The 24,077-nt window shown below is 53.9% G+C and overlaps 3 protein-coding genes across 5 annotated transcripts; 2 read left to right on the top strand and 1 right to left on the bottom strand.

Annotated features, from left to right (window-relative positions):
• Positions 1-1,239: 1,239 nt before the first annotated feature.
• Positions 1,240-18,981, top strand: Rhbdf1 (rhomboid 5 homolog 1). Of its 3 annotated transcripts, none has more exons than XM_074059988.1 (18): positions 1,240-1,336; positions 9,139-9,279; positions 9,353-9,483; positions 10,308-10,521; positions 10,938-11,147; positions 11,236-11,358; positions 11,429-11,586; positions 12,014-12,271; positions 12,367-12,478; positions 12,558-12,632; positions 12,717-12,878; positions 13,198-13,298; positions 13,412-13,475; positions 13,875-13,969; positions 14,210-14,285; positions 14,357-14,457; positions 14,564-14,717; positions 18,574-18,981. In XM_074059988.1, the coding sequence occupies exons 2-18, from the start codon at positions 9,163-9,165 to the stop codon at positions 18,979-18,981; spliced, it is 2,559 nt and encodes an 852-aa protein (XP_073916089.1). In that variant the 5' UTR covers positions 1,240-1,336; positions 9,139-9,162. The 3 variants fall into 3 exon arrangements, with proteins under 3 accessions (XP_073916089.1, XP_020032559.1, XP_073916090.1); XM_020176970.2 differs by lacking the exon at positions 18,574-18,981 and adding an exon at positions 14,910-15,565; XM_074059989.1 differs by lacking the exon at positions 18,574-18,981 and adding an exon at positions 14,810-14,931.
• Snrnp25 (small nuclear ribonucleoprotein U11/U12 subunit 25) lies at positions 16,074-18,748 on the bottom strand. The gene is made up of 5 exons (XM_020177045.2): positions 18,617-18,748; positions 17,774-17,864; positions 17,447-17,552; positions 16,779-16,853; positions 16,074-16,433 (listed from the first exon to the last, which is right to left on the bottom strand). The coding sequence occupies exons 1-5, from the start codon at positions 18,656-18,658 to the stop codon at positions 16,376-16,378; spliced, it is 372 nt and encodes a 123-aa protein (XP_020032634.1). The 5' UTR covers positions 18,659-18,748; the 3' UTR covers positions 16,074-16,375.
• A 247-nt stretch (positions 18,982-19,228) lies between the features above and the next one.
• Positions 19,229-23,845, top strand: Polr3k (RNA polymerase III subunit K). Its single transcript, XM_020176319.2, has 3 exons — positions 19,229-19,362; positions 20,509-20,596; positions 23,325-23,845. Exons 1-3 carry the CDS (start codon positions 19,252-19,254, stop codon positions 23,450-23,452), a joined length of 327 nt encoding a protein of 108 aa, XP_020031908.1. The 5' UTR covers positions 19,229-19,251; the 3' UTR covers positions 23,453-23,845.
• The last annotated feature ends 232 nt before the right edge of the window (positions 23,846-24,077 follow it).

Here is a 24,077-nt window from a genome sequence, read left to right as displayed (position 1 = left end):
CCTTCCATCCTCTCCCTCTATGTAAGAATTGTGTTGATATTGCTGGTGTTCATAGGAGGCCCACTATGTGCAGGCACCCCCCGTCCTAGGGTATGGTGCAGGATTGTGTCCCTGCCTCAGGCTCTGGAACCTACCGCTGCCATCTTTAGTGGAAGTTTATTTTCAGACCATGGACTTGGGCTCTGGATGCAACTTGCTGACCTTTGATAGCAGCAACTCAGTTCTGAGAGGTCAGGTGCCCTGAGGATGTGATGAGCGTTGTGACTAGCACAGGGCCTGAGGACTCATTTGTGGGTCTTCTGATGCCTGAGTGACTCATGGGAAGAAGGGAGACCCCAAGAGCCACCACCTAGAGGAAGCCTGAGTCCCCCCACTGAGATCTCACAACACCTGGACAGCCCTGCTGGTGACACCTAGCATCAGGAGACAGGAATGCTGGGCAGTCCCCACCAGCACCCTCAATTGAAGGTAGATGGGCCATTTTGTGTCCAACTCCGGATGAGCCCACTAGGGGTGACGAGGGACGGGCAGACAGTGGACACTAGGAACAGGACTCCACTATGCTCAGTGGGTTCAGGAGGAGCAGGTGTGAGCAGGGATGGATGGGGCCCAGGGAAGGGGTACTTGCTGACATGGATATGAAGTGTGCAAACACGTTAGTGAGTGAGTGTGCACGAGTGTAAATGTGTTAGCGGTATGCAAGTGTGTACCTGAGTAGGTGTGCATGGGAGTCTGCCAACACGTGTGTGAGGAGAATGAATGCATGAGCACTCGTTTAAGTGATCGGAAGTGTGCGCCTGCATGTGTGCGCAGAAGTCAGTGAGTGCGGGATAAGGGCTTGTCACTGCGGGCCTTTGGAGGGAGCTTACCGCCCGATTTTGAGGAGACCTACCCTCCTCTACCACTGTCCACCCCCACTCCTCTCAAGCACAGACCCAGGCGGGCAAGGCAGAGAGGTTGAGGAACCCAGGACTGCAGTTGCCCACCGGGTTCCCTGATGCCCTCACTCTCTGGTCAAGGCGAACCAGCCCGGGCCACAGGTGCCTGGGCCGGCGTCGCTGGGGACAGCACAGCAGGCAGCCTTCCTGGAGGAGGCGCCCCCAGCCGGGCGGCGGGCGGCGCGCATTCCTGAGCCCTGAGTCAGGCGACCGCCCCTCGGCCGGGCCCGCCCCCGGCACGCACGCCCCTCGCTCCATGGCATTCCCGGGCGGGCGGGCCGGGCCGGCGCGCGGGCGGGCGCGGCCAGGGACTCGGCGCGGGCGCCCTCCCGGCCAGCGGCGGCGGCCCCTGGCGACCCCTCCGGACGCCCCTCCGAGGACCGCAGGCGGCGGCGGCGGTGAGTGGCGGCTGGGCGTGGGCGCGGGACTCGGGCGGGCTTCGGGGCCGAGTCTTCCGACGCGGCGTGTCCGGCGCTCCCGGCCAGCGCGGGTCCGGGGTCCGGTCGGGATCCGGGCGGCCGGACTTTCTTCGCGGAGTTTCTCGGGCGCCCGCGGAGGCGACCCAGACCGGGATTCCTAAAGCGGCGCGCGCAAAAATAGCCCGTGGCCGGATTAGCACGTCCGGCGGCCGGAGCGGCCGGACAGCTGAGGTCCTGAGCCCCAGCCCCGCCGAGCGGCCCCTGCGCCTCCTTCCCGGCCACCCTTGGAGGGCGGTGTCGGAAACTCCAGCCGAGGGTGGGACTTCTCTGGGCCATCGCTGCCCGGCGTCCCCGCCGCGAATGGGAGTAACAGCAGCAGCTCGCCGGGGGCTGGCCCTCCTGCTCCCCGGCCCGGTCGCCCCGTCTGTAAACACTGGAACTCCGGGGGCCAGTACCGCCCAGTGCGATGGCCCCGAGGGGCTGGTAGGGAGCCTGAGGCCTGAGCCTGGGACCTTGAAGCAGGCCTTTGCGCGGCAGGGTGGCAGCCGGACCCCAGGTGCTCAGGGCCTGTCTGTCCTGCTGGGAGGATGTTTGTGGAGCTGGGTGGGGGACGGGCAGGGGGATCCCCCCACCCAGGGCTGTCCTCAGTCCAGATGGTCCTGACCGAGTTCTTTCTTGGTGTGCAGCTTGGGTTAGAGTGTCTATGTGTCTGTCTGGGTGGGCGGGGTCTGGGTCTGGAGGCCCTAACCCTATGCTGGGAAACCCCCCCCACCCCACTTCCTGTTGGAGCCGGGAGAAGATTCAAGGATGAAACTGGCTTTTCTGGTTTAGCTCAGCTTGAAAACTGGGCAGTCCCAGGCTGGGTTCTTCCCACCTCCTTGGAGCCAGCCCCAGCCCCAGCCCCCTAGTCGGCACCCTAAGGCTGGGAGAACAGCTGGCTGAGACTCAAGGAGTTCCTGAATCTGAGACCCTGCCACCAGGGTCATTATGAGCAAGCTGGGTCATTTACTGGGGAATGGGGCAAAGGCAAGTTGGTTTGGTGGGCCTAGATCCAAGGCACTGGCCTTTGGACTCCTTGCCAGGCCCTCCATGCATCCTTCAGGGCATGGTTAGCCAGCCTCCCGGGCACAGGCTGTATGGGAGGCCAGCACACTGAACCAGTCAGCCAGATGCTCACCCTGGGGAGCTGGCCTTCTAGGGGAACCCTCCAGGTCTCCCTTTTCAGGGTCCTCTGGCTGCTGGCTCAGGGCACTGTCAATCATTCTCAAGAGGCTTCAGCCCCTCCCTGTATTGAACGCCTCTCCACATCTGCTGCAGTTCTCCCATCTCAGTGGCTGCCCCAGGATCAGCCTCCTTGGCTTCTGTCTGTTTTCTGGGTCAAATGTGCTTATGGGTGAATTCTCCTCTCTGAGCTGAGATGCCCTTGGGAATGTGTGGGCCAGAGGATCTGAGAACCCTCCATAGTCCCTGGGTTAAAGAACCCAGGTGCTCTGCTGCAGGTCTCTCCCAATGAGGCCAATGAGGTCTCTTCCACGCCAGGTCCCGCTGGGCCTGGCCAACCTGGCCAAGGTGCTGAACTCCCTTGAGGCTCTGTGATCTTAGGCAGTAACTGACCTCTCTGAGTCTCAGTTAATCTCTAAGATGGACACAAAGGACCCCTTTCAGGGGTTAGAACAACTCAGTAGGGTCAGTTAGGGTCAGGTTTTTTGGTTTGTGTTTTAAGACAGGGTCTTATATGTAGCTCAGGCTGGCCTGGAACTCAAGATTCTCCTGAGTGCTGGGATTACAGATGGGTATCACCACACCCATCTAGGATCAGGTTTGAGAGCAGGTGTGCTGAGTCTTGGTGACCTAAGCTGTTTTTGCTGACTTAGTTTACCCTTTTGGCGTCTGTCCAGCCTTATTCTGCTTCTGGTAGGTCCTGGGAGTGGTTGCTAGGCCCAAGGATGCCTGGGCACCTGAGAGCAATGTGTGGGATCAGTTAGGGGTACTTCTGGGAACTCTGGGCTGCTCCTTTGAAGTCACCAGGCATGTGTGCATTTCCCCTGCCAGCTCGGGAAGCATGTTGTCAGTTAACTCCTAGGATTTGGTTGGGCTGCAGATTGGGGGCCAGAGGTGTCCAGTTTAACAGGCAAGTTACACCCAGAATCTGGAACAGCTAAGTCCTTGCCCCACCCTCTTTCTGACTTGGTGGCCTGGACACGTCCCCTGATCTCTCTGAGCCTTGGGACTCCATGATCCTCAGGTGTGTCTGTCCTGTCTCCCCAACTGGGTCAGGAGCTTTGACTCTGGCAATTGGTAACCCCTGAGCCACTGTGCTGGCTGAGCAATAGGGCAGTGCCCCTCAATTGGGCTGGCCCATCTCCCTTGTGCACTGCCTTCCCATGTCAGAGCCTAGGGAATCATTGGCGTGGAATCCTGTGCCTCCAGGGCCTCAGCCACTTCCCTCACAGACTGCAGCAGGAAACCCTTTGTTGCTGGCCGTTCACATGCTTCTCTGGGGTTGATGGCAGGTGATGGGGACATGGGAAGGTAGGCATCTGGTGTGTCCTCCTGGGGAAAAGGGACAGGGCACCATGAGGGCCACAGGCTTGATTTCAGGCCTGCCCTGTTCCACACTGAAACTTGTTTTTCCCACAGAAAGATGGAGGTGCCACTGTGAAGGTTGAAGGGTGTCTTGTGTTTTGCAAAGGGTCTAAGCAGACATTCTCTGCCTGGTACCATCTATAGATGAGGAAAGAGGCCATAGCAGCATGTGTGAAGGACTAGGATCTAGATGACAGAGAGTAGGTGGTCCCCTCTTCCTGGGAGGAGGGGAATCTGGGGCAGGCCATCAGACTGGGAAAAAAGACCGAGGGTCATAGACTAGGGTGTGAATGGGAATCTGGTGGAGTACAGTGGTGATTGTGGCTTGCACATGAGGATGCAGTTTCATGTTGGCAGTGGTCACCGTGTCCTCAAGTCTTCTGATGCCTCGTGGATGCACCTTCCCCAACTCAACACCTTTGAAGGGTCCAGTTGTGAGGTACCCCATGACTTGCCTCTCATTGCACATGCTCTGGGGCCTTCTCACTCCCTTAGCTCCCACCTGCAGCTTTAGCTTCTCTCCCCTGACCCCTCAGAAAGCTCCTGTCTGCCTCCAGGCAGTGCCACCCTTTCTTTTCTTTTCTTTTTTTTTTTTTTTTAAAGTGGGTTTGAACTCAGGGCTTTTTGCTAACAAAGCAGGTGCTCTACTGCTTGGGCCACACCTCCGGTCCCACCCTTTCTGTTATTGAGTCAGCTGCCACTTACTGTGTGCCAGATGCTGTCATTTCAGATGGAAAACTGAGGCCTGTTCAGGGTGGTAGGTGGTAGAGACACAGGGTGTGGGCACAGTGTCTTGGCTCAGGCTCTCCACACTGGGTCCTTTTGCTTCCTGATTCTTCCTTTACCCATGGATGGGGACAGCCTGAAGGGTCCCCAGTTGGCTAAGAGTAGAATCTGAGTCAGCAGGACTATTTCCTTGTCCCCTACCAAGTCTCTCTGCTGACAGTGGCAGCTGCTCCTACCCCTACACACCATTCTCCAGAGTGTACTCCTATAAGACCAGCCTTAGTGGCTCCCTGGCCCTCTTTGCCCCCCAGCCTCATTGGGGTCTTGCCTGAGTGCTAGCATGGCACCACTGTTTTGTGCCCCCTCCTGACTGAGTCCTACCCTTGGATTTGCTCCCCAGCACTCCCACTTCACGCTAGATGCCGATTTGGGTGGCTCCTGATGCTGCTGGAGTGACTCATGCTGTGTGACCCCAGACAGGCAGGCCCTCCATGGGCCTTCTGTGAGCCATGGTTTCCCCCTACACCGAGGGGCCAGCAGAAGGGAGAGTCCTAGGGCTGTCAGGGAACAAGAGCCCACTGTGTGTCTGGGGGAGGCCTGCATACAGAGCCACTGTGGACAGGCAGTGTGCTGCTCCTTGGCCTAGACGCTTTGTCCAGCCTGGGATTGCCCTTCCCCCTTGCCTTGTGAATCCCACTCACTTGAGGCCCAGATAAGGAAGGGGGCACACGGTGGGGCAGGCTGCAGACACAGCACCAAAGGCAGGCTGGGTTTCCTGTCCCTGCCTATTGGATCTAGAGCAATGTGGGTTTTCTTGTGCCCCTTCCTTTCTCCACCCCTGCTAGGAGGGGTTTGGTAGAGGGGGGCCCCAGGACACTTGGTAAGGGCTGGGGCATCCATTGTGTGCCCCATAGCTCTGGTGCTCCCTGGGGCTAGCTGTGGGTTCAGTTGAAGCGGGGTTGTGGGTGTTGGTCTGGTTCCCTGTGTATACTCACAACTCACCCTTCCTCCTCCTTAGCTTGTGCTGTTCCTGCTACCACTCGTGCTGGCCACCTTTTCCTCCAAAGCCCAGTTGAGGGGTCAGTTTACTTCTTTCAGGAATCCCACACATGCTCCTGGGGACTGGCTCCTGGCAACCTGTGCTCAGGCAAGGGAGTGCCTGTTGGGGATAGATAGCCTGATTTAGGTTGCAGGTCCTTGAACACATGGAGGTTGGGCAGAATATATGTGCAGGACTGTGAGATGGGAGGACACCAGGTGTGAAGTCTGGCTGTGATGTGCAAGTGGGAGCTACAGAGGGTCATGGATGTGTGAATCAGCCTGCAAAGGTTGCTTGCACTCTTGAGTAAGGCACCAACTAGCTGGCTGCCACTACAAATGCTGGACATAGGTTGCCATGTCCCTGGAGAGGCCAGTCCCCAGCACTCACCAGGTGGTCCCCAGCAGTGGCCCCTGCATCCACTGGACCTCATAATAACCTCACCAGCAGCATTGGCCACCAGGCAAGAACACTGAAGCCAGATAAGTCATGTGACTGGTATGTGGCTGGGCTTGAGTGGCCCCTCAGGAGGCCACTCATTCCCCTGCCTGGAATGCTGAGGGATTTCCATCCTGTCTAGTGCCTGGTCTCTTACCCTACTTGGCCCCCCAGGCATAGCATAATCTTGGGGAGCAGACTGGTCCCCAAGCCTGACCTGACTGGCTGGGAGGTGCTCTCCTAGCACCATGGGTTCAGTAGCCCCTTGTTGAGCCCCACTGCCACCCCCCACACCTGGTACTGTCTCAGATTCTGCCACTACTATCTGAGACCCAGAGTTGGCACTCAGCTATTCTCTCACCAGCAGGGCGACCTTATTACAGTCCATATGATCCCTGACAGAGGAGTTGGGAGATGACAAGGAAAACATCCACCCACAGGAGCAGACCAGGGCCTAGTCGATGCCTGGCACCCCAGTCTAGGCTGGACATGTGATAGCATAAGGTGCTGAGGTCTGTTGTGGTTTACCTCTTAGTGAGACCTTGCCCCACCACTTCCCAGTTAAGATGCCTTCATGTCAGACTCTGTTCTCTCCAACACCAGGCTTATCATGGGCAGGGACCCCATGACATGGAGACAGATGCTGTCCTCATCCTGTGACCCTAAGATAGGCCAGGGGACCATACCTGGAAGTTCCCTCAAGCTTTGCCCCCCAGCTACTACCTGAGACCTGAAGGGCATCTCAGAGAAGGGGTTGAAATGTGAGGGTTAAAGTTGGAGTTAGGTGCAGGTGCATTCCTGAAGGACTCCCTCCCACTGTCCTGTACATGATCAGTGTGGGGCCATCTGGAGTCATCAGCAACATCCAGGGCCATACCTGGTTGTGTAGGGCCCATAGGACCTATAATGGAGGACAGTGTAGGGCCAGAAGGACTCCTGAATACATCCTGGCCTGTCCCTAGTTATACTGCCTTGAATGTGACCTTTAGCAAGGCAAGTTTCTGTTCTTGAGGCCTCAGTTTCCCTATTGATGCAATGAGGGTGTGATTTCTCTATCTCCTCCAAGCTGTAAAGAGAGAAACTCCCAAGCTGGAAGCCATTTCAGGGGACATCAGTGGCTGGGTTTACATGCCCAGCAGCTCAGAACCTGTTGGGGTCTGCATGTGTTGAAGAGGCTGAAAAATTTTGAATTTTTTTGCCCTCCAAGTTAGGGTTACTTGAGAAAGCCCCCATCTGTGTCCCCTTGTGCTCAGTGAACCTCCATTCTCCAGACCCTTGTGGTCCTTGGGAGCAGGGGTGCAGATCTGCCACAACAGTCATTGTTGGAGGTGGGGGGTGGGGATGATTTCTAAGGAGGCCAGGACTTGTCTCAGTAGTCACATGGCAGTGGTGGCCCAGATCGAATCTTGGTGTTTCTGCTCTGGGTTCTTCTCTGTGCCCATGTGGTAAGATTGGGGTCTCAGATGCACAGGGTGGTGCCAGAAATGCATCCCCATCGGTCCTTACTGCTGCTTTTTTTGGTGCGTGGCACCACCTGTTGGACATTGTGGTTTCTGCTCCCAGGAGGTTTTTGGAAAGTCCTTATACAAGGGAAACTTGTACCCCAGCTACTGCTCTGCCATCCTGAGAAGCCACATCTGTCTCTGGATTTGGGACTCCTCTGTGCGAGGGATCCTGACCTATATACAGCCTATTGTGTGTGTAGTGGGCCTCTACCTCTGGAGTGGAAGTCATGGTGTTAAGAGGGTGAGGTGTGGGACAGACTGGCTGGAGCCCAATGCTCTGCAGACCTCACTCTTCCATGCGCAGTTCTGCATGTGCGGCCCTCACCCAGCTGTGCTCAGCACCCCCTGTGTGAAACCTCCGCTCAGCTGTCCTGTCACAGGGAGACCTCACTGTTCCCCACCAAGCAACTGTAATTTGCTGTGTTTTTTTCCTCATCATATTGAGCATCTCTTAGCACAGTGCATTTACTTATTTGCAGGGTTATTGTTACCTTAGACTCTAAACTTCAGAGGGCAAAGATTTTGTTTTGTTTCTCCACAGTGTGTGCCAAGCACCTCCAAGTGTTTTGCTGGTGGTAGGTGCTCAAAGCATTGTCCCATGGACTTACAGTAAGCTTGCCTTATTCATGGATGTATTGCATGTGGTTTTGACCAAGTGTGGTAAAAAAATAAATAAAAAAGATACCAAGCTGTGCACTGATGGCTCATACCTGTAATCCGAATTACTCAGGAGATTGAGATTGGGAGGATTGTGGTTTGAGGCCAGCCTGGACAAATACTTTGTGAGACCACATCTCCAAAATAACCAGAGCAAAATGAACTGGAGGTGTGGATCAAGTGGCAGAATGCCGGCTTTGCAAGCTTGAATCTGTGCGTTCAAATCCCAGTCCCACCAAAAGGAAAAAAAAAAAAGTCAAAGGAAATTTCAAAAACAAAAAATTTAAATTCTTGTGTATGTGTTCTGTAGCTCAGTGGATGTGGAAAAGGTCTCAGTCCTGTGTTATCTTTAGTTGTGTTTAAATTCTTGTGTGAACTGCTGAATGCTTCTGTGCCTCTCATTTTGTGAAAATGTCTTCCCCAAAGCACATGGTACCCCAAAAGCAAGGTAAAAGTTAATGCACTTAATTTAAGCGATACAGTGAAAGTTTTAGACTTGTTGGAAGGCAGCATGTCTTTAGTGGAAGTTGGGCGGTGTTATGGGAGAAATAGGTCCTGCAGTACAGCACTGGACTCTAGGCATACTGAGATGCACGGTGGTCCCCTTGGAACCACAGCCCCACAGATACCAAGGGTTTACTGTGTATTGTTTGAGGATCTGTCTGGGGAGGAGCAAGGCATGTCAGTGCTGAGCACACAGTAGGGCTCTGACAGTGGGATCTGTGAGCACCACTGTTGGACTAACCTCTACTTCTCCCTCCTCCCAGTCTGGACTTGCTGTGTATTCAGACTTGTCAGCGTCATTTCTGAACAGCTCCCCTCACCCTCAGGTCTGCCTCACTCTACCTGGAGCCATGAGTGAGGCCCGTAGGGATAGTACCAGCAGTCTGCAGCGTAAGAAACCACCCTGGCTAAAGCTGGACATCCCGGCTGTGGTGCCCCCGGCAACGGAGGAGCCCAGTTTCCTGCAGGTAGGCAGGCCCTGGCCAGTGGGGACTGTGGGTGTGCTCTGTCCAGGCTCCTCACCATGACCCCCTTGCCCAGCCCCTGAGGCGCCAGGCTTTCCTGCGGAGTGTGAGTATGCCAGCTGAGACAGTGCGTGTCCCTTCCCCGCACCATGAGCCTCGGCGGCCTGTGCTGCAGCGCCAGACTTCCATCACACAGACCATCCGCAGGTACTGTGTGACCCTGGCTGCTCCATGGGCCAGGGGGCTGGGGCTGGGGGGTTCACAGGCAGGCCTGCAGGGCTGGGAATGGGCAGGGGCCCCTCTTGAATTAGTTCTCTCCTCCATCTTGGTCCCTACATCACCCTGTCCGCCGGTTCTGGGAACGGACTGCTTGCACCCTCCTACCCTCTTTGCCTCCCCTCTCTCCCCATCCCTAATGCTCTGACCCCTCACAGTCGACAGGTGCGCTTTGGGCGTGTCCATACTTTGCCCCTCCTGGGTCCCCAGGCTGCTCGCAGGGTCTCCCCACAGCATCAGTCTCTTTCTTGGTCCCTGCTCAGGTACCTTAGGATGGTCACAAGTGTGTTGGTGTTTTCTGGTGTGTGCATGTTACTTAGCATGAATGGCTGGCATTCCTCGGGCCTCCTGATGGCAGATGCTGGCAGTATTTTTGTTTGCATGTTTGAGGACTGTGGGCAGCCTGCCTGGACCTGCAGCTCCTACAGTCTGAGCTCTGTGGTGTCTTAGGTGGCAGCTGCTGTTGGACTGAACTCTCTTTCTTGACACAGGGAGGATGAGGGGCTATGTGAAACATTCCACTGGGCGAGACCTTCAGAATGCTCTAGTGGGAATTGGGGGTCAGCAAGGTATTTAGGGGTAGCTAGGACTGGAATTCACTCATCTTTTTAATTAGGTTCTGTCTGGGCAGACTCCAGCCCTGAAGTGGCTGGAGGCCTGGGACAGGGCATGCTGCCAAGAGATTGGCCTCTGAGGCCTCTTGCCTGGGAGGCAGGGAGATTTACCTGCCCCTTGCTGAGTCCCTCCTATGCTAGGGGGACAGCTGACTGGTTTGGAGTGAGCAAGGACAGTGACAGCACCCAGAAGTGGCAGCGCAAAAGCATCCGTCACTGCAGCCAACGGTATGGGAAGCTGAAACCCCAGGTCATCCGGGAGCTGGACCTGCCCAGCCAGGACAATGTGTCACTGACCAGCACCGAGACACCGCCCCCACTGTATGTGGGGCCATGCCAACTGGGCATGCAGAAGGTGTGCCTGCTGCTGCTGCCTCCTATAGGCCCCTCATTCTACTTGACCTCTTCACTTTGGGGGTGGGCTGGGGACGTAGCCAATCTGAGCAGAGAGGGTTCTTGGGTGCTTATGGTTGGGAAGGCAGTCAGACCCATGAAATCACCTAAGATACTCCCAGGAGGGAACTTGGGAGGGGGAAAGGGTCATGGGATTGCACCAGGGGCCAGCATCTTGTAGGAGAGCATCCTAGCTGGACAAACAGTGCCGGGAGAGAGAAACAGAGCCTGTAGATGTTGTGAGTGCAGGTGATGCCAACCTGGCTGTCCAGAGCCTGTGAGGAGTGAGAAGGCCAGTTAGCTCTCCATACAAGGCTCACTTTTGTGGGGTGCTTGGCGTTCCATGGCACTGATCCAGCATCTCCTGGCCTCCACCAGATCATAGACCCTCTGGCCCGAGGCCGGGCTTTCCGCATGGCCGATGACACTGCTGATGGGCTGAGCGCCCCGCACACTCCCATCACGCCAGGTGCTGCCTCCCTCTGCTCCTTCTCCAGCTCTCGCTCAGGTTTCAATCGGCTCCCTCGGCGACGCAAGCGCGAGTCTGTGGCCAAGATGAGCTTCCGGGCAGCTGCAGCACTAGTGAAGGTGGGTGCGGGGTCCAAGGGTGGAGGTGTGGCGGGGTGGGGGGGGGCGAGCTGGCTTCCTTGTCCCACGGTCACCTTGCCGCCCTTAGGGCCGCTCGGTTAGGGATGGCACATTGCGCCGGGCCCAGCGTCGGAGCTTCACTCCTGCCAGTTTCCTGGAGGAGGACACAGTGGACTTCCCTGATGAGCTGGACACGTCCTTCTTTGCCCGGGTAAGAAGAGCCAGGGATATCACCCCATCTCCCCTATCTGCATCCACCCTGACCTCATGTGTTTGCTCAGGAAGGTGTCCTCCATGAAGAGCTGTCCACGTACCCAGATGAAGTGTTTGAGTCCCCTTCAGAGGCAGCACTCAAGGACTGGGAGAAAGCCCCAGAGCAGGCAGACCTCACTGGCGGGGCCCTGGACCGCACTGAGCTTGAACGAAGTCACTTGATGCTGTGAGTGCAGCAATGGGGAGAGGTCCGCAGGGACCTTTGGGTGAGATGCTCCAGCATTCACAGCCTGTAGTGGTTGCCTAATGGCCTGGAACCTGGCCTGCTCACTATGGATGGAGGGTCCAGGGCTAGGCACTCTCCTAGTCTCTCTGCTCCCCTGGGGAAATCCTAGATCCCAGAGGCTGGGAGGAGCTGACCTACTCAATGTTGCTGAGGTCCAGAATCTCTATGGGTCTAAGTTCCCTCCATGCTATCCAGGGAGGAACGTGGGGTTAGTAAAGAAGAGGCTGGGACTGAATGACTTGCCCTATCTCTTCATGGATAGCCATGGGCAGGAGAGAGACTGACTAGCACTGTTTCCACCCAGGAGGGATGGCAGCAGGTGGGGATTGTGGGCAGGAGGAGAATATGCTGGCTTGGCTCTCTTCAGGCCCTTAGAGCGAGGCTGGCGGAAGCAGAAGGAGGGTGGCAAACTGGCCCCGCAGCCCAAGGTGCGGCTTCGACAGGAGGTGGTGAGCACCGCAGGGTCCAGGAGGGGCCAACGCATTGCTGTGCCTGTGCGCAAGCTCTTCGCCAGAGAGAAGCGGCCGTATGGCCTGGGCATGGTGGGCCGGCTCACCAACCGCACCTACCGCAAGCGCATCGACAGCTATGTCAAGCGCCAGATTGAGGACATGGACGACCATAGGTAGGCTGGGGGCTGTGCTCCGCGTTGGTCAAGGCTCAGGGTTGAGATACAGGTTCATGGGCAGGGATGCGCCCTGCTGATGCTCCGCTCTACAGGCCCTTCTTCACCTACTGGCTCACCTTCGTGCACTCGCTGGTCACCATTCTAGCCGTGTGCATCTATGGCATCGCGCCCGTGGGCTTCTCGCAGCATGAGACAGTGGACTCGGTGAGCCTTGGCACCTTCCCGGGGCCAGTTGACTGTGGACCCCTCTGGCCCAGTCTAATTCGGCTCTCTGACCTTGCAGGTGCTGCGGAACCGTGGCGTCTACGAGAACGTCAAGTATGTGCAGCAAGAGAACTTCTGGATCGGCCCCAGCTCGGTGAGGGCGGGGCTGGGGGCGGAGCTTGGGATGCCTAAGCAGGCTGGGGGCCTGGGGCCGCAGCTGTGGTCTCCCTCACCGCAGGAGGCCCTCATTCACCTGGGCGCCAAGTTCTCGCCCTGCATGCGCCAGGACCCACAGGTGCACAGCTTCATCCACGCCGCACGTGAGCGGGAGAAGCACTCAGCCTGCTGCGTGCGCAACGACCGCTCCGGCTGTGTGCAGACCTCGGAGGAGGAGTGCTCGGTGTGTCCCGTGTTCTCATCTTGTCTGCAGTGTTGGCCCTTTGGGCTCTCCTTTATTCTGACTGCTGCACTAGGCCCTGGACTTTCAGAAAACTTGTTCACGCTTTTATCACATAATCTCATGGGGAGGTGGCATAGTTAATACGGGAAAGAGGCTGTTTCCAAGCTGAGAGGAATTATGTCACTCCCTGCGCAGTGTGGTTTCTAGAGTAAACTCATGAGGGTAGGAGCTCAGTGGCTTTGCCTTTGACTCCACATTGTTCTGACTGAACTGGGGAAGTGATGGGCTCTGACCAGGGGCTGATCCTGTGTCCCCACAGTCCACGCTGGCAGTGTGGGTGAAGTGGCCCATCCATCCCAGCGCCCCGGACCTTGCTGGTCACAAGAGGCAGTTCGGCTCTGTCTGCCACCAGGACCCCAGGTCAGTTCTCTGCACTCTTACCTGTCGTGGAGGTAGCTTCTGTGTTGGCTTGGGTGGGAGGGTGTCAATACCAGGTGACGAAGCAGGCTCTGACCATATCTGGGTTCATGCAGGGTGTGTGATGAGCCCTCCTCTGAGGACCCCCATGAATGGCCAGAAGACATCACCAAGTGGCCGGTGAGCTAGGTGGGGGACTGCTGGGGAGTCACACTTGTCATGAGAAGGAGCCCATATCCCACCACTAGTGATGCCAGAGATTGCCATGGTGGGACCATCCCATGTTTTCAGAGGCCATACCCTGGCCTTTGCCCAGCCTGACTGTTGTTCAACAAGGCCTGCCTCTCTTGAGCAAGGAGACAGAGCAAGGGAACTAGATGAAGATGTGGGAGGCCAAATGACATTATTCCAGATTGGCAGATGACTCGGCTAAGGCTCAGGGTGTGTTAGTCTGCTTAGTCAACAAAGGCCTGTTTTCTACCCCATACATCTTTCTGTTTTTGCCGCGAACCCCAAATGTGGTATGGGGCCAATAGTTAGAGGAGGTTCTGAACCTGCTCGTCCCTATTTGTGACCCAGATTTGCACCAAAAACAGTGCTGGGAACCACACCAACCATCCTCACATGGACTGTGTCATAACAGGCCGGCCCTGCTGCATTGGCACCAAGGGCAGGTGGGTGTGCATGTGCAGTTGGTCTCTGGGTTGAGCATTGCCATGGGGCTGTGCATTTCTTCCTCCCCAAGTCCTGAAATAACCCAAGATCCTGCAGATGTGGGGTGAAAAAGAGCCAACAAAGATGGGTGGGTGGAGTGAAACCTGGGCCTGGGTGGTATGGGCAGGTGCTCTACCCATGGACCCCAGCAGTCCCCCTCTGCAAGGTGGCACCCTCCAAGCCCTGGCCTGACCCTCCAGGTGTGAGATCACCTCTCGCGAGTACTGTGACTTCATGAGGGGCTACTTCCATGAGGAGGCCACACTGTGTTCTCAGGTAGGCCTTGAGAACATATTCCCTCCCCCATCCCTCAGCCACTGCAGGCACTGACCGGCCACTCTCCACAGGTGCACTGCATGGACGATGTATGTGGCCTCCTGCCTTTCCTCAACCCTGAGGCGCCTGACCAGTTCTACCGTCTGTGGCTGTCCCTCTTCCTGCATGCTGGGCAAGTGAAAATGGGTTGGCTGGGTGGGTGGTTGTCGGTGGTGAAGCCGCCTTCTCTATTGAGGGGTGCCTCTTACCTGCACCCCCCCCCCCGCCACTGCCCACAGGATCCTGCACTGCCTGGTGTCTGTCTGCTTCCAGATGACTGTTCTGCGGGACCTGGAGAAGCTGGCAGGCTGGCACCGCATAGCCATCATCTACCTGCTAAGTGGTGTCACTGGCAACCTGGCTAGTGCCATCTTCCTGCCATACCGGGCAGAGGTAAGGCTGCTTCCCAGGGTGGGAACCCTCTGTGTGCACTTGTGTTGAGCACCGAGTGTCCAACCTGAGAGCTTCTCCTTTGGGCTCTTTAGTCCTAGTGTGCTCTGGCCTTGGGAGACAGGATGGGATGAACCCTGAGCCCAAAAGGGCTACTCAGCCCCACCTGCTCATAGCCACTGCCACTGCCCCTAGGTGGGCCCGGCCGGCTCGCAGTTTGGCATCCTGGCTTGCCTCTTCGTGGAGCTCTTCCAGAGCTGGCAGATCCTGGCGCGACCCTGGCGTGCCTTCTTCAAGCTGCTGGCTGTGGTGCTCTTCCTCTTTGCCTTCGGGCTGCTGCCCTGGATCGACAACTTCGCCCACATCTCAGGCTTTATCAGTGGCCTCTTCCTTTCCTTTGCCTTCCTGCCCTACATCAGCTTCGGCAAGTTTGACCTGTACCGCAAGCGCTGCCAGATCATAATCTTCCAGGCAGTCTTCCTGGGCCTGCTGGCTGGCCTGGTAGTCCTCTTTTACTTCTACCCTGTCCGCTGTGAGTGGTGCGAGTTCCTTACTTGCATCCCCTTCACTGACAAGTTCTGTGAGAAGTACGAGCTAGACGCTCAGCTCCACTGAGCAGCGTGGGTGTAGCAGCCATGCCCATTCTTAGCCTCACAAGTCTGCAGGGCTCTTCCTCCTCTATGCATTTCCTCAACACAGACCTCTTGTGCCTTGTTCACTTCTGTTGAACTCCTTATACTGCCGGGCATTTATTACACTAGTTCCCACGATAACCTTCTAACTAGTCCCTTGACGACCACCTCATGTGGCCAATAAATGGACCGGGAGCGTTTTAGCTGCCACTAACTTGACCAGAACTGTCTCTTCCTTCCTGGTTTCTGGCTGGGGGCTGTGGTGGGAGGTCCTGCAGGCCCCTGGTCTCCAGTGTGCAATTCTCCAGAAAAGGAACTAAATGTCAAACTCGGCCACAGGCTCTTTTAGCTCCCACTTCAGTCCCTCAGGCAGGTATGCACATCTTGCTTCCCTGCCTTAGAGGGACTGGTACCATCGTAGGGACACAGATTTAGGGATGTATTGTGACGTTTTCCTACACCCACACTGGAAGCACCCCACCCCTACAACTCCCATCTCCATCTGTGTCACATACGTACTCCCACCGTAGACTCCGAGATGCAGGCCCTGTTTCCCCACAGCTGAAATGGAAAGCTATTCACTCTGTTTTCTCCTTGCTATGGAGGTCATGGTAACAGAAGCTTGTGGTGTGGCATCTTGAACGTCAGGACTCCCCTGTACCAGTTCTCTGCTGATTTCCCTCTGTGATGGGGCAAATCCAGCCTTCCCTACAGAAGCTACTGTGCCTTTTTGGCTTTTCCAAATATGAAGCAACAGTTTTATTCTGCACGTAGGGCCAAGCTCACAGCCATGTGGGACCTGTCACTTGGTCAAAGTCTCAGGACCAGGGGGAGGGCAGGCCCAGGCCAAGTTCACAGGAAAAGAAGGGCTCTGTCCTAGTCATGAGTGAACCCGAGTCCATGCTGACAGTTCTGAGTATACCAGGGGTGTATACCCCTCACCCCTTTCTGTGAGGATAAAGATGGGAGGCTTCTATCCTGCTGGGAAAGGCCTGACCATCAGTAAAGACAGTTGTCTTTGTCTGAGGTTCACTTTTGCCTCAGCTTTTTGATGAAGGAAACCTCATCCCGATTCCGGATGCCATAACTGAAAGAAGGAAAGGAACAGTGTCTGACCTATGGGAAGGAGGTGGTGTGGCATTCTTCAGCAGACCCCTGTTGCACCAGCAGGGCAGCCTTGCCCTCCATGCCTGCTCTCACTCCCTTCTTATTGACTCTGTGCAACCCTGGGTCACTGTAGCTGAGAATAAGTAGGGCCCCTGGAGCTGCTCCTCTGTCCACCATTCTCCAAGTGGGGAAGGCCCCAAGGCCCCTTGTGAGAGGGTCATTCCAATCAGGGACCCTTCTCATGTAGCCCTCTGGCAGAGCATGGGGCACTAGAGGGCAACAGACCAGATATTCCCCCACAGCTCAGGACACGGACTAAACTTACTCTCGGAGCTTCTTCCTGTCCTCTGTGAGCTTCTCTCCTGCAGAGGTCAGATAGTATGTCCTCCACACGTAAGACCTGAAAGAATGGGACTCAGGTGAAATACATGCTACCCTGAGTAGGGTGAGTTGAGTGGCTGGGACCACAGATGCTTGAGGTTAACAGACTTACGGGAGCTAGGAAAACTGTACACCCCTCCTGGGCTTTTCTCCTGCACATTGTATGCACCAGACCTGAGGTAGCTGCAAGAAGGTATGGCCAGGCCAAATGCACCTTGCTAATGAAATAGGTTGACAGTAATGAAACTACTAACAGGACATTTGATCCAATAGGAGACAGGGCTGACAAGTGACAGCTGACCTGACCCCAGGTGAGGCAGAAGGGAGGACATTGTCAGGAGCACCATCCATCCATAAGTAAGAAAGGAGATCACTTCTGGACATGCTAATGCCTTAATTAAGGATATCCAGCAGTATAGGTGGAATGTCAATGATGAAAGGGTATGTTTAGAAGGAACAGTTGAAGCAAGAGTCTTGGGCAGGGAGTCATGACTGCAATCACTGCTTGGTAGCAAAGCACTGGTGTGCACATGGAGAGCTGAAAGCTACGTTTCTGTCTGCCCCATACCAGCCCAGGAATGGCTACAATGAAGGAGCTGCTGCTCCACTTACCAGCTGATGTGCTGGATGCCCCCTTCACGCTCTTGCTTGAGCTGCACATATCTCTGGATGGCCTTCTTCAGGTCCAGGACCGTGGCGTTCTGTACTACGACCACAGCTGCATTGACACGTGGGAGTTGACACATGTGAGAACCCACAGCCAGAACCTCAGGTGTAAGGAATGGAACCCAGACCCTGTCACCTCTGCTTTGTTAGACAGGGCAGCTAGTGGTTGTCCCAATAACCCTGGGCATGGCCCTTGAGTTTCTCACTGACTAGCTCTGCTAACATCTTGCCCACATGAAAGCCCAAACTTCAAGGAAGGAGGATAGCACTTACGCATTACTTCTCCATCCATCTTGCACACTTGGACCGTCATTGCTTGGCCATATTCCAGTGCTATCTGGGAATTGACCTCTTCCAAAGTAACCTAGAAACGACCAGAGAGGTGGAAACTTTTTTATTTCTTTAAATCATCCCAAACCACCACAAGGAAAACAAAGCTAATAGTGCCCAATGTTATGAAGGAGAGTTCTTGCCTGTATGTTAAGGTTAGGGTTTCCCTGTTTTTCAGCACCCCAGTCTCATGTTGCACCCCTCCTTTTGTATGTGACGTGCAAAGTGAACAGAGGCTCTGAGGAAAAGGGCAAAGAAACGGAGAAGGGACCCACATGAGGATGGGGCTCAGTAGAGGGAGACACTGGTTCTGACAGTTCTCCCTGAGATCCAGGCCATGGTCTCAGGACTAGGGTGAGGCAGGTGTGCAAAGTTACTAAGCACCAAAAAAGGTAATGCTAATGTTTTAATAAAACATTTAAGAATGCAGAAGTTGGGCTAGGTGCCTGGGTGGTAGAGCAACTGCCTCCCATGTTCCAGGTTTGATCTCCTGCCCCCCACCCCCAAAGTTAATCTTAAAGATCCATGATAAACAAGATTGAAAGTAAAGATCGTTAACGGCCAAAGCATACTGATGATTGCGGCAAATGAAAAAAACCAAACTGGTCTTTACTTAAAAATCTTAGTAGTATCTCTTATCTAGAAGTTTTTGCATTAACTTTGACATTTATACTACATTAAAATGCCATTTACTCTGGTGAGGGAGTGTTTTGGCGCCCCTAACCCTAACCCTCTTGCTTAAGTCCAGAGGTGCTTTCCTCTGGCTGGGGCCCTGTCCGCGCATACCTGGATCGGAAGATCGCAGAGCAGTGGGTCCTGCACTACCATGGCGAGACCCTCCTGGAACACGTCCACAGCCTCGGAGTGGGGCAGCGCCTCCTCTTCGTCCTCATCGTCCTCCTGTGCCTTCAGCCGATCCACAGCCTCAGCTTCCTCCAGGGCTGCTAGTCGCTCACGGAACTCAGCCAGCCCTTTCCTCCACGCTGAGAATGAGGGTGCGCACGCGCAGGCACTGCACCCACCCCCGGCGAGGCAGACCAGCCATTGGTTCGTCGAGGGGGTGGGCGGCCGTAGTGACCAATGAGCGTGCGAGACCGCCTGCCACAGGGCTGGCTGGGAGGGCGCAGATTGCATGTCTATTGGTAAACTAGGTGGGGGGGCGGGACGTGCGAGACCGCCTGCCGCAGGGCCTCCTGGGAGCGCGCAGACAGCGTATCTATTGGCGAGCTGGGTTGGGGGGCCGGGACAGCTGCAATGACCAATAAAAAGTGCGAGGCCGTCTGCCGCAGGGCCCGCTGGGGGCTTGAAGGCGTTGCTGCTGCTGGGCGGATACGGGACACGCGTAAGTTGGAGCAAGCAGCGTGTTGCCACCACCCTCGGGAGCTGCAGGCCTCCGGGGCCTTTGTGGAGGAGTTGGAGCGATGCTGCTCTTCTGCCCGGGCTGCGGGAACGGGCTGATCGTGGAGGAGGGACAGCGCTGCCATCGCTTCGCCTGCAACACTTGTCCCTACGTGCACAACATCACCCGCAAGGTGGGCCCCGGAATCGCCCCTCCGCTCCGTCTCGTCACTTTCTGTGGGGCCGCGAACTCCGCGCTGTCGCTTCAGAAGTACCCGTGGTTCGGCCTTTGCTCCCCCGGTGCTGTCACCCTGGGCAGGTCGCAGCCATCCCTTGGGTCACCGCGGGCACTTCCTCCTTGGGCTCCCTGCTGCGTCCTTGGCTACGTTCGCGACAGTGACCACAGTGATCTCGTTAAAGCCACCAGCGCCGGCGCAGGGCGAGCAGGGCCCCTCCCCACTAGAAGCCCTAGTAGAGCCGCTTGCACTGTGGGATTCTCCGGGAGGCCGGGGCAAAAGAGAGAAGGACATTAGGACTTCAATCGGAAGTAAGGTGGGGAGGGGTTGGGTCAGAGCCTGGGTCACCTGCCTGAATAACTGCTTTACTTATTGGTCTCGTCTTTACTTAAATGATTACCCTATTTAAAATTCCAGGCGAGGCGAAGGCTGGAGGGCTTCGCGTTCAAAGCCACCTGAGCTACATAACAAGACCCTGTTTCAAAAAGAGGGGGAAAAAAAAAATCCAGCCTCTCCCTCCGACTTATCCTATTTTAATTTTCCACGGGACTCATTACCTTCCTATATATTGTGTAGTTTGCTTAACAGCAGAAACTCCTCCTCTGCCTCCTGCCTTGCTAGGTTAGAAGTATGTGCCACCATGCTAGCCCCTACCTCATTTGTAATGTTTGACTTTACAACTATGTTCTGGGAGTTTAGAGTAAGAAATTATGGGAAGATGAACTCTTATGTAATTCTGAAATTTCGGGAATGTCTTTTAAACCTGGAAAAGAAATCAAGTGTGACCTGTTTGAAATCTGTCTGAGGGAGTGGCTGGGCCTCCCAGCTTCATCCTGCGGATGATGGCATGAGAAAAGAGCAGATCCCACCTTAGCTGTTTCCCTGTCCTGCTCTGGTCGTTACAGAGGTCTCTGACACCTGTGGGATATCCCAGTCACCCATCCTCCACATTCCAGTGGTGTGTGCTGCTCTGTGTAGAACAGGATCATTTTCATTTAGCATCCCTCCACCCTTTGTGGAGGGCGATACTTGAGGGCAGTTCTGGTTTGGTGGCCCATGTTTGTACTGTTCGCTTGGAGTCTAAAGACTTGTTTTTGTTGTTAGGTAACAAACCGGAAGTATCCAAAGCTGAAAGAAGTGGATGATGTGCTTGGGGGAGCAGCTGCTTGGGAGAATGTTGACTCTACTGCAGGTGAGGGTAGAATCTTTTCCATTTCTGAGCTGTGGACTCTGTCACTGTGCTACTCGGTGACAGAGTCTAGGATGTAGGCTTCTAAAATGGAAAATGTGTTTTTCTTTAATGTTTTGTTGTTACTCCTGTTTTGTTACATAAACCGTCTAGGTACAGTCCCTGGGATAGAGTCTCAAGGAAAACTCATTTATTATAGGGCCTTGGTTGTATCTCTGCAGTGTCTCGTGCACACTAAGCAAGCACTCTACCACTGAGTTATACCCCTAGCCCTTGTCTTTTCCTTCTAATATACATTTTTAAAAGTTAAAAAAAAAGACTAGGGAGCATTAAAGTATAGGTGGGACAAAATAAATGCGTATTTTAATTTTGATTCATGTCTCATGACGGATGTGACCAGGGAATGAAAGTGAAGGTCCCTAAATATAACCCCTGTGACGGGGCTAACTCATGGTTAACACTACATTTTCCTTCTGTAGAAGAACATAAAAATCTTTACTATGGTGAAAAGCTGACATTGTTAGAACTTGTCACTAAAAGATGGATTATGTCCCTAATGTTAGAAATGGTGTTTGAAGGTAGTTCCATCAAGAGAAGGATCTTATGGCTGGGGATGTAGCTCACTGTGCAAGGCCCTGAGTTTCACCCTCAGCATTGTTAAGAAAAGCAGGATCAGTTTCTCAATATTAAATCATGTTGAAGGTAAACCTGTATGCAGGGGCACTTTGAAAACGTGTGGATGTGTGGAAGGATGTTGGTAAAAACAGCCTAAGGAGCTGCTGCCAGTGTGAAGGGGACGCTGTTTCTCACACTCCCTCTCTTGCTGGAGCGAGGTTTTCTCTTTTGCTCCTTGGTTATTACTGGACTTTACTGGGGGCGACTGGAGATTTTAGAGAAGATATAGGATAGACCAGAAATATGGGGTCAGGTGTGTTGTACACTAGGCTGGAGATGCACAGCCTTCATTGCTTCTTTTTCTCCATCTTGATTCTTTAAGGCCTTGCTCCTTGCAGTTCTTTAAAACCTTGTTTCAAACCTCTTTCCTTAGGCTCCCACTGTCCCATGTTTGCTCTCAGTTTATCTTTAGCTTAATTGCTAATAAAACCTTCAGGCTTGCACTGTCTCATCTCTCTCTTGCTCTCCTAACTGGGTGCTACAAACTTGCAAACAGCCACACCCACAACCTGCATATGCATAGCTCTTAAAGTCTCGGTCCCTAGACTTGCGCTGTGCACTGTCCCGTGTTCTCTTTGGCTTTTCTTTAGCTTTCCTAAGGCCATGTACGAAGTTCTTTCTCAGCTTTGCTTTCTGAAGCCTATATTAAAGTTCTCAGTGCAGACTATGGGGTTGATAGATAGTCCCTTCAATAACCCTTTTCCCTTCCAAAAACGTCCCACACCGTAAAGCCCCAAGAGCCAAGAGCCAAAAGCAAAAAGCAGAAACCCTCTTCCTCCTTCAGGGGTCTTTTATAGCAGCAAACAGGGTGGAGCCACATGACATTGTAACAGGAGAAACCTGTGTTCCTGCTTCTCTGAAGTCAGCTTAGGAGACGCAGCTGTTCTGCTTTTCCCTGTTTTGTGGCCCAGGGCTGTGCCTATCTCGGCTTACAGGTAAAAGCAATTAACTGCATCTCACCTTGTTTCTGTCCAGTTCTCATAGGCTTTAATCCGCTCCCCACACCAGTAGGGCACGTGTCCATTGTTCTTATTGTGAGAATCTGTATGGCATGGATCCCAAAATATACAGCACTCATAAGTCACTGTCTTACTCCCTTTGTGCAGCTATAACAGAATACTGGGTAATTTATAAAGGACAGAAGTTTTTTCCTGAGAATTCTGGAGGCTGGGAAGTTCAAGATCTAGGCACTAGCAGGTTCAGTGTCTGGTAGGAGTCTAGCAGAGGAGTAGCAGGAATGCAGGGAGCCCATGACCAGGCAGCCCTGGGCAGTGAGTCCCAAGGTCCCACTGGGCCTCATAGCTCTTTATTTCTGTCTTCAGCAAAATCCTAGGACGGTGCCAAGCTCTTTGCCACTTTGAAACAAGATGGCCTTTCCCCTAGTTTTGATAACATAGTCCTCATTCCTCTAAGATCTCCCCAGAAGAGTCTATTTCTACCAATGTTCTGTTCACAACCACTAAACCTCCATGAAGAAGCCTCTTGTCCTACAGCTCTTTTCTTCTGAGCACTCACCAGGATCCCCTTACTGTTCCCTTCATGGCAACACAGGCTTTTCGGGCAATTATCTCAAAACCAGCCATGAGCCTGTACTTCTAGCTACTCAGTCAAAAGGCTGTGGCATGCAGATTGCTTTTTGAGCCCAGGAGTTCAAGACCAACCTGGCAACATAGCAAGACCTCATTCCAGCCCCCGATCCCCAAAATAAACACAAAACCGGAAAAACTATTCCTTTGCTCAGTCTGAGGTATTTTATTGCAGCACAAAACAGACTAAGGTGGTCACTTTCCATGCGTTTCCAGCCAGTCTTTAACCAAATTTGAGAAGTGGAACCCAGGGAGGGAAGAGGAATGCTTTCAAGGTCACAGGTCTCCCTCATTTCTTCTGTGTTAGTGCTGTGTTGGAATGATGCTGCTGTTTGTAAATTTGTTGCAGGCAAGAGAGGACAGATGGGATGTTTTTATTGCTTTTGCATAATTACCTGCTCTCAAGAAGTGTGTTTGTCACAAGCATCATTTTTGTATAATGTGGATCAATTGTTTTTTCTCATTGCCAGAGCCGTGTCCCAAATGCGAACATCCTCGTGCTTACTTCATGCAGCTTCAGACCCGCTCTGCAGATGAACCCATGACCACCTTCTACAAGTGCTGCAATGCTCAGTGTGGACACCGCTGGAGGGACTAGAGCTGGTTCAGCTGCTTCAGTGTCTCCTCATCTTGTCCCCAATGGGGATTTCAGTAGGGATTGTGTGTCCAGAGGGTCTTTGTTGTTGTAGTGGGAAGCTAACCTTTTTGAGGATGGAAGGCTAAGATGTCAGAAAATATAGTCCATCTGCTAGTCTATGACTGAAGTAATTAATGTCCAGGGAGTTTGTGTGCATGGGAGGAGTGCCATAAGGAAGTGCATTTGGTTTAAGTTTTGTGCGTTCATTGCTTACTTATTGGTCAGTTGACACTTCCTGACCATTATGCAGCCCTCTGTAATGTCTGTACAACTTAGTACATTAAATGTATGATGTTTAACTGCTATGTAAGCTTACTTAATTTATTCTGAATATTTCATAAAAATGAAGTCTGATACTGTCTCAGTGTTTTAAATACCTTAAGATAGCAAACCCCAGATCATAGTGATCTCCACATTGACTTCCATACTTATGTCTAAAATGCTATCCATTTCAGTTTATTTCTGTTTGTGTTTATTTCACTTTTTTTTTTTTCCCTTGAGAACAGTTCTTCTGTATAGCTAGAACTACAGGTGTGAACTAATGTACTGGGCTCCTTATTTCACTTTTTAAACCTTCCCTGGTTTG

This window comes from Castor canadensis, chromosome 17, assembly GCF_047511655.1.
Source record: "Castor canadensis chromosome 17, mCasCan1.hap1v2, whole genome shotgun sequence".
In the NCBI taxonomy this organism is placed as follows: Eukaryota; Metazoa; Chordata; class Mammalia; order Rodentia; family Castoridae; genus Castor; species Castor canadensis.
This window is presented reverse-complemented; position numbering and strand designations above follow the sequence as displayed.

Bases quoted from the DNA above. Each gene is read 5' to 3' on its own strand.
- Snrnp25 (XM_020177045.2), bottom strand. From the start codon at position 18,658: ATGGTAGTGCAGGACCCACTGCTCTGCGATCTTCCGATCCAG. The intron at 16,854-17,446 runs GTAAGTGGAGCA...CCATTCTTTCAG, and splicing joins GGCATCCAGCACATCAGCTG to GTCTTACGTGTGGAGGACAT. The intron at 16,434-16,778 runs GTAAGTTTAGTC...TCCTTCTTTCAG, and splicing joins GACAGGAAGAAGCTCCGAGA to TTATGGCATCCGGAATCGGG.
- Rhbdf1 (XM_020176970.2), top strand. From the start codon at position 9,163: ATGAGTGAGGCCCGTAGGGATAGTACCAGCAGTCTGCAGCGTAAGAAA. The intron at 13,476-13,874 runs GTGAGCTAGGTG...TTTGTGACCCAG, and splicing joins AAGACATCACCAAGTGGCCG to ATTTGCACCAAAAACAGTGC. The intron at 14,458-14,563 runs GCAAGTGAAAAT...CACTGCCCACAG, and splicing joins TCCCTCTTCCTGCATGCTGG to GATCCTGCACTGCCTGGTGT.
- Polr3k (XM_020176319.2), top strand. From the start codon at position 19,252: ATGCTGCTCTTCTGCCCGGGCTGCGGGAACGGGCTGATCGTGGAGGAG. The intron at 19,363-20,508 runs GTGGGCCCCGGA...TTTTGTTGTTAG, and splicing joins TGCACAACATCACCCGCAAG to GTAACAAACCGGAAGTATCC. The intron at 20,597-23,324 runs GTGAGGGTAGAA...TCTCATTGCCAG, and splicing joins GAATGTTGACTCTACTGCAG to AGCCGTGTCCCAAATGCGAA.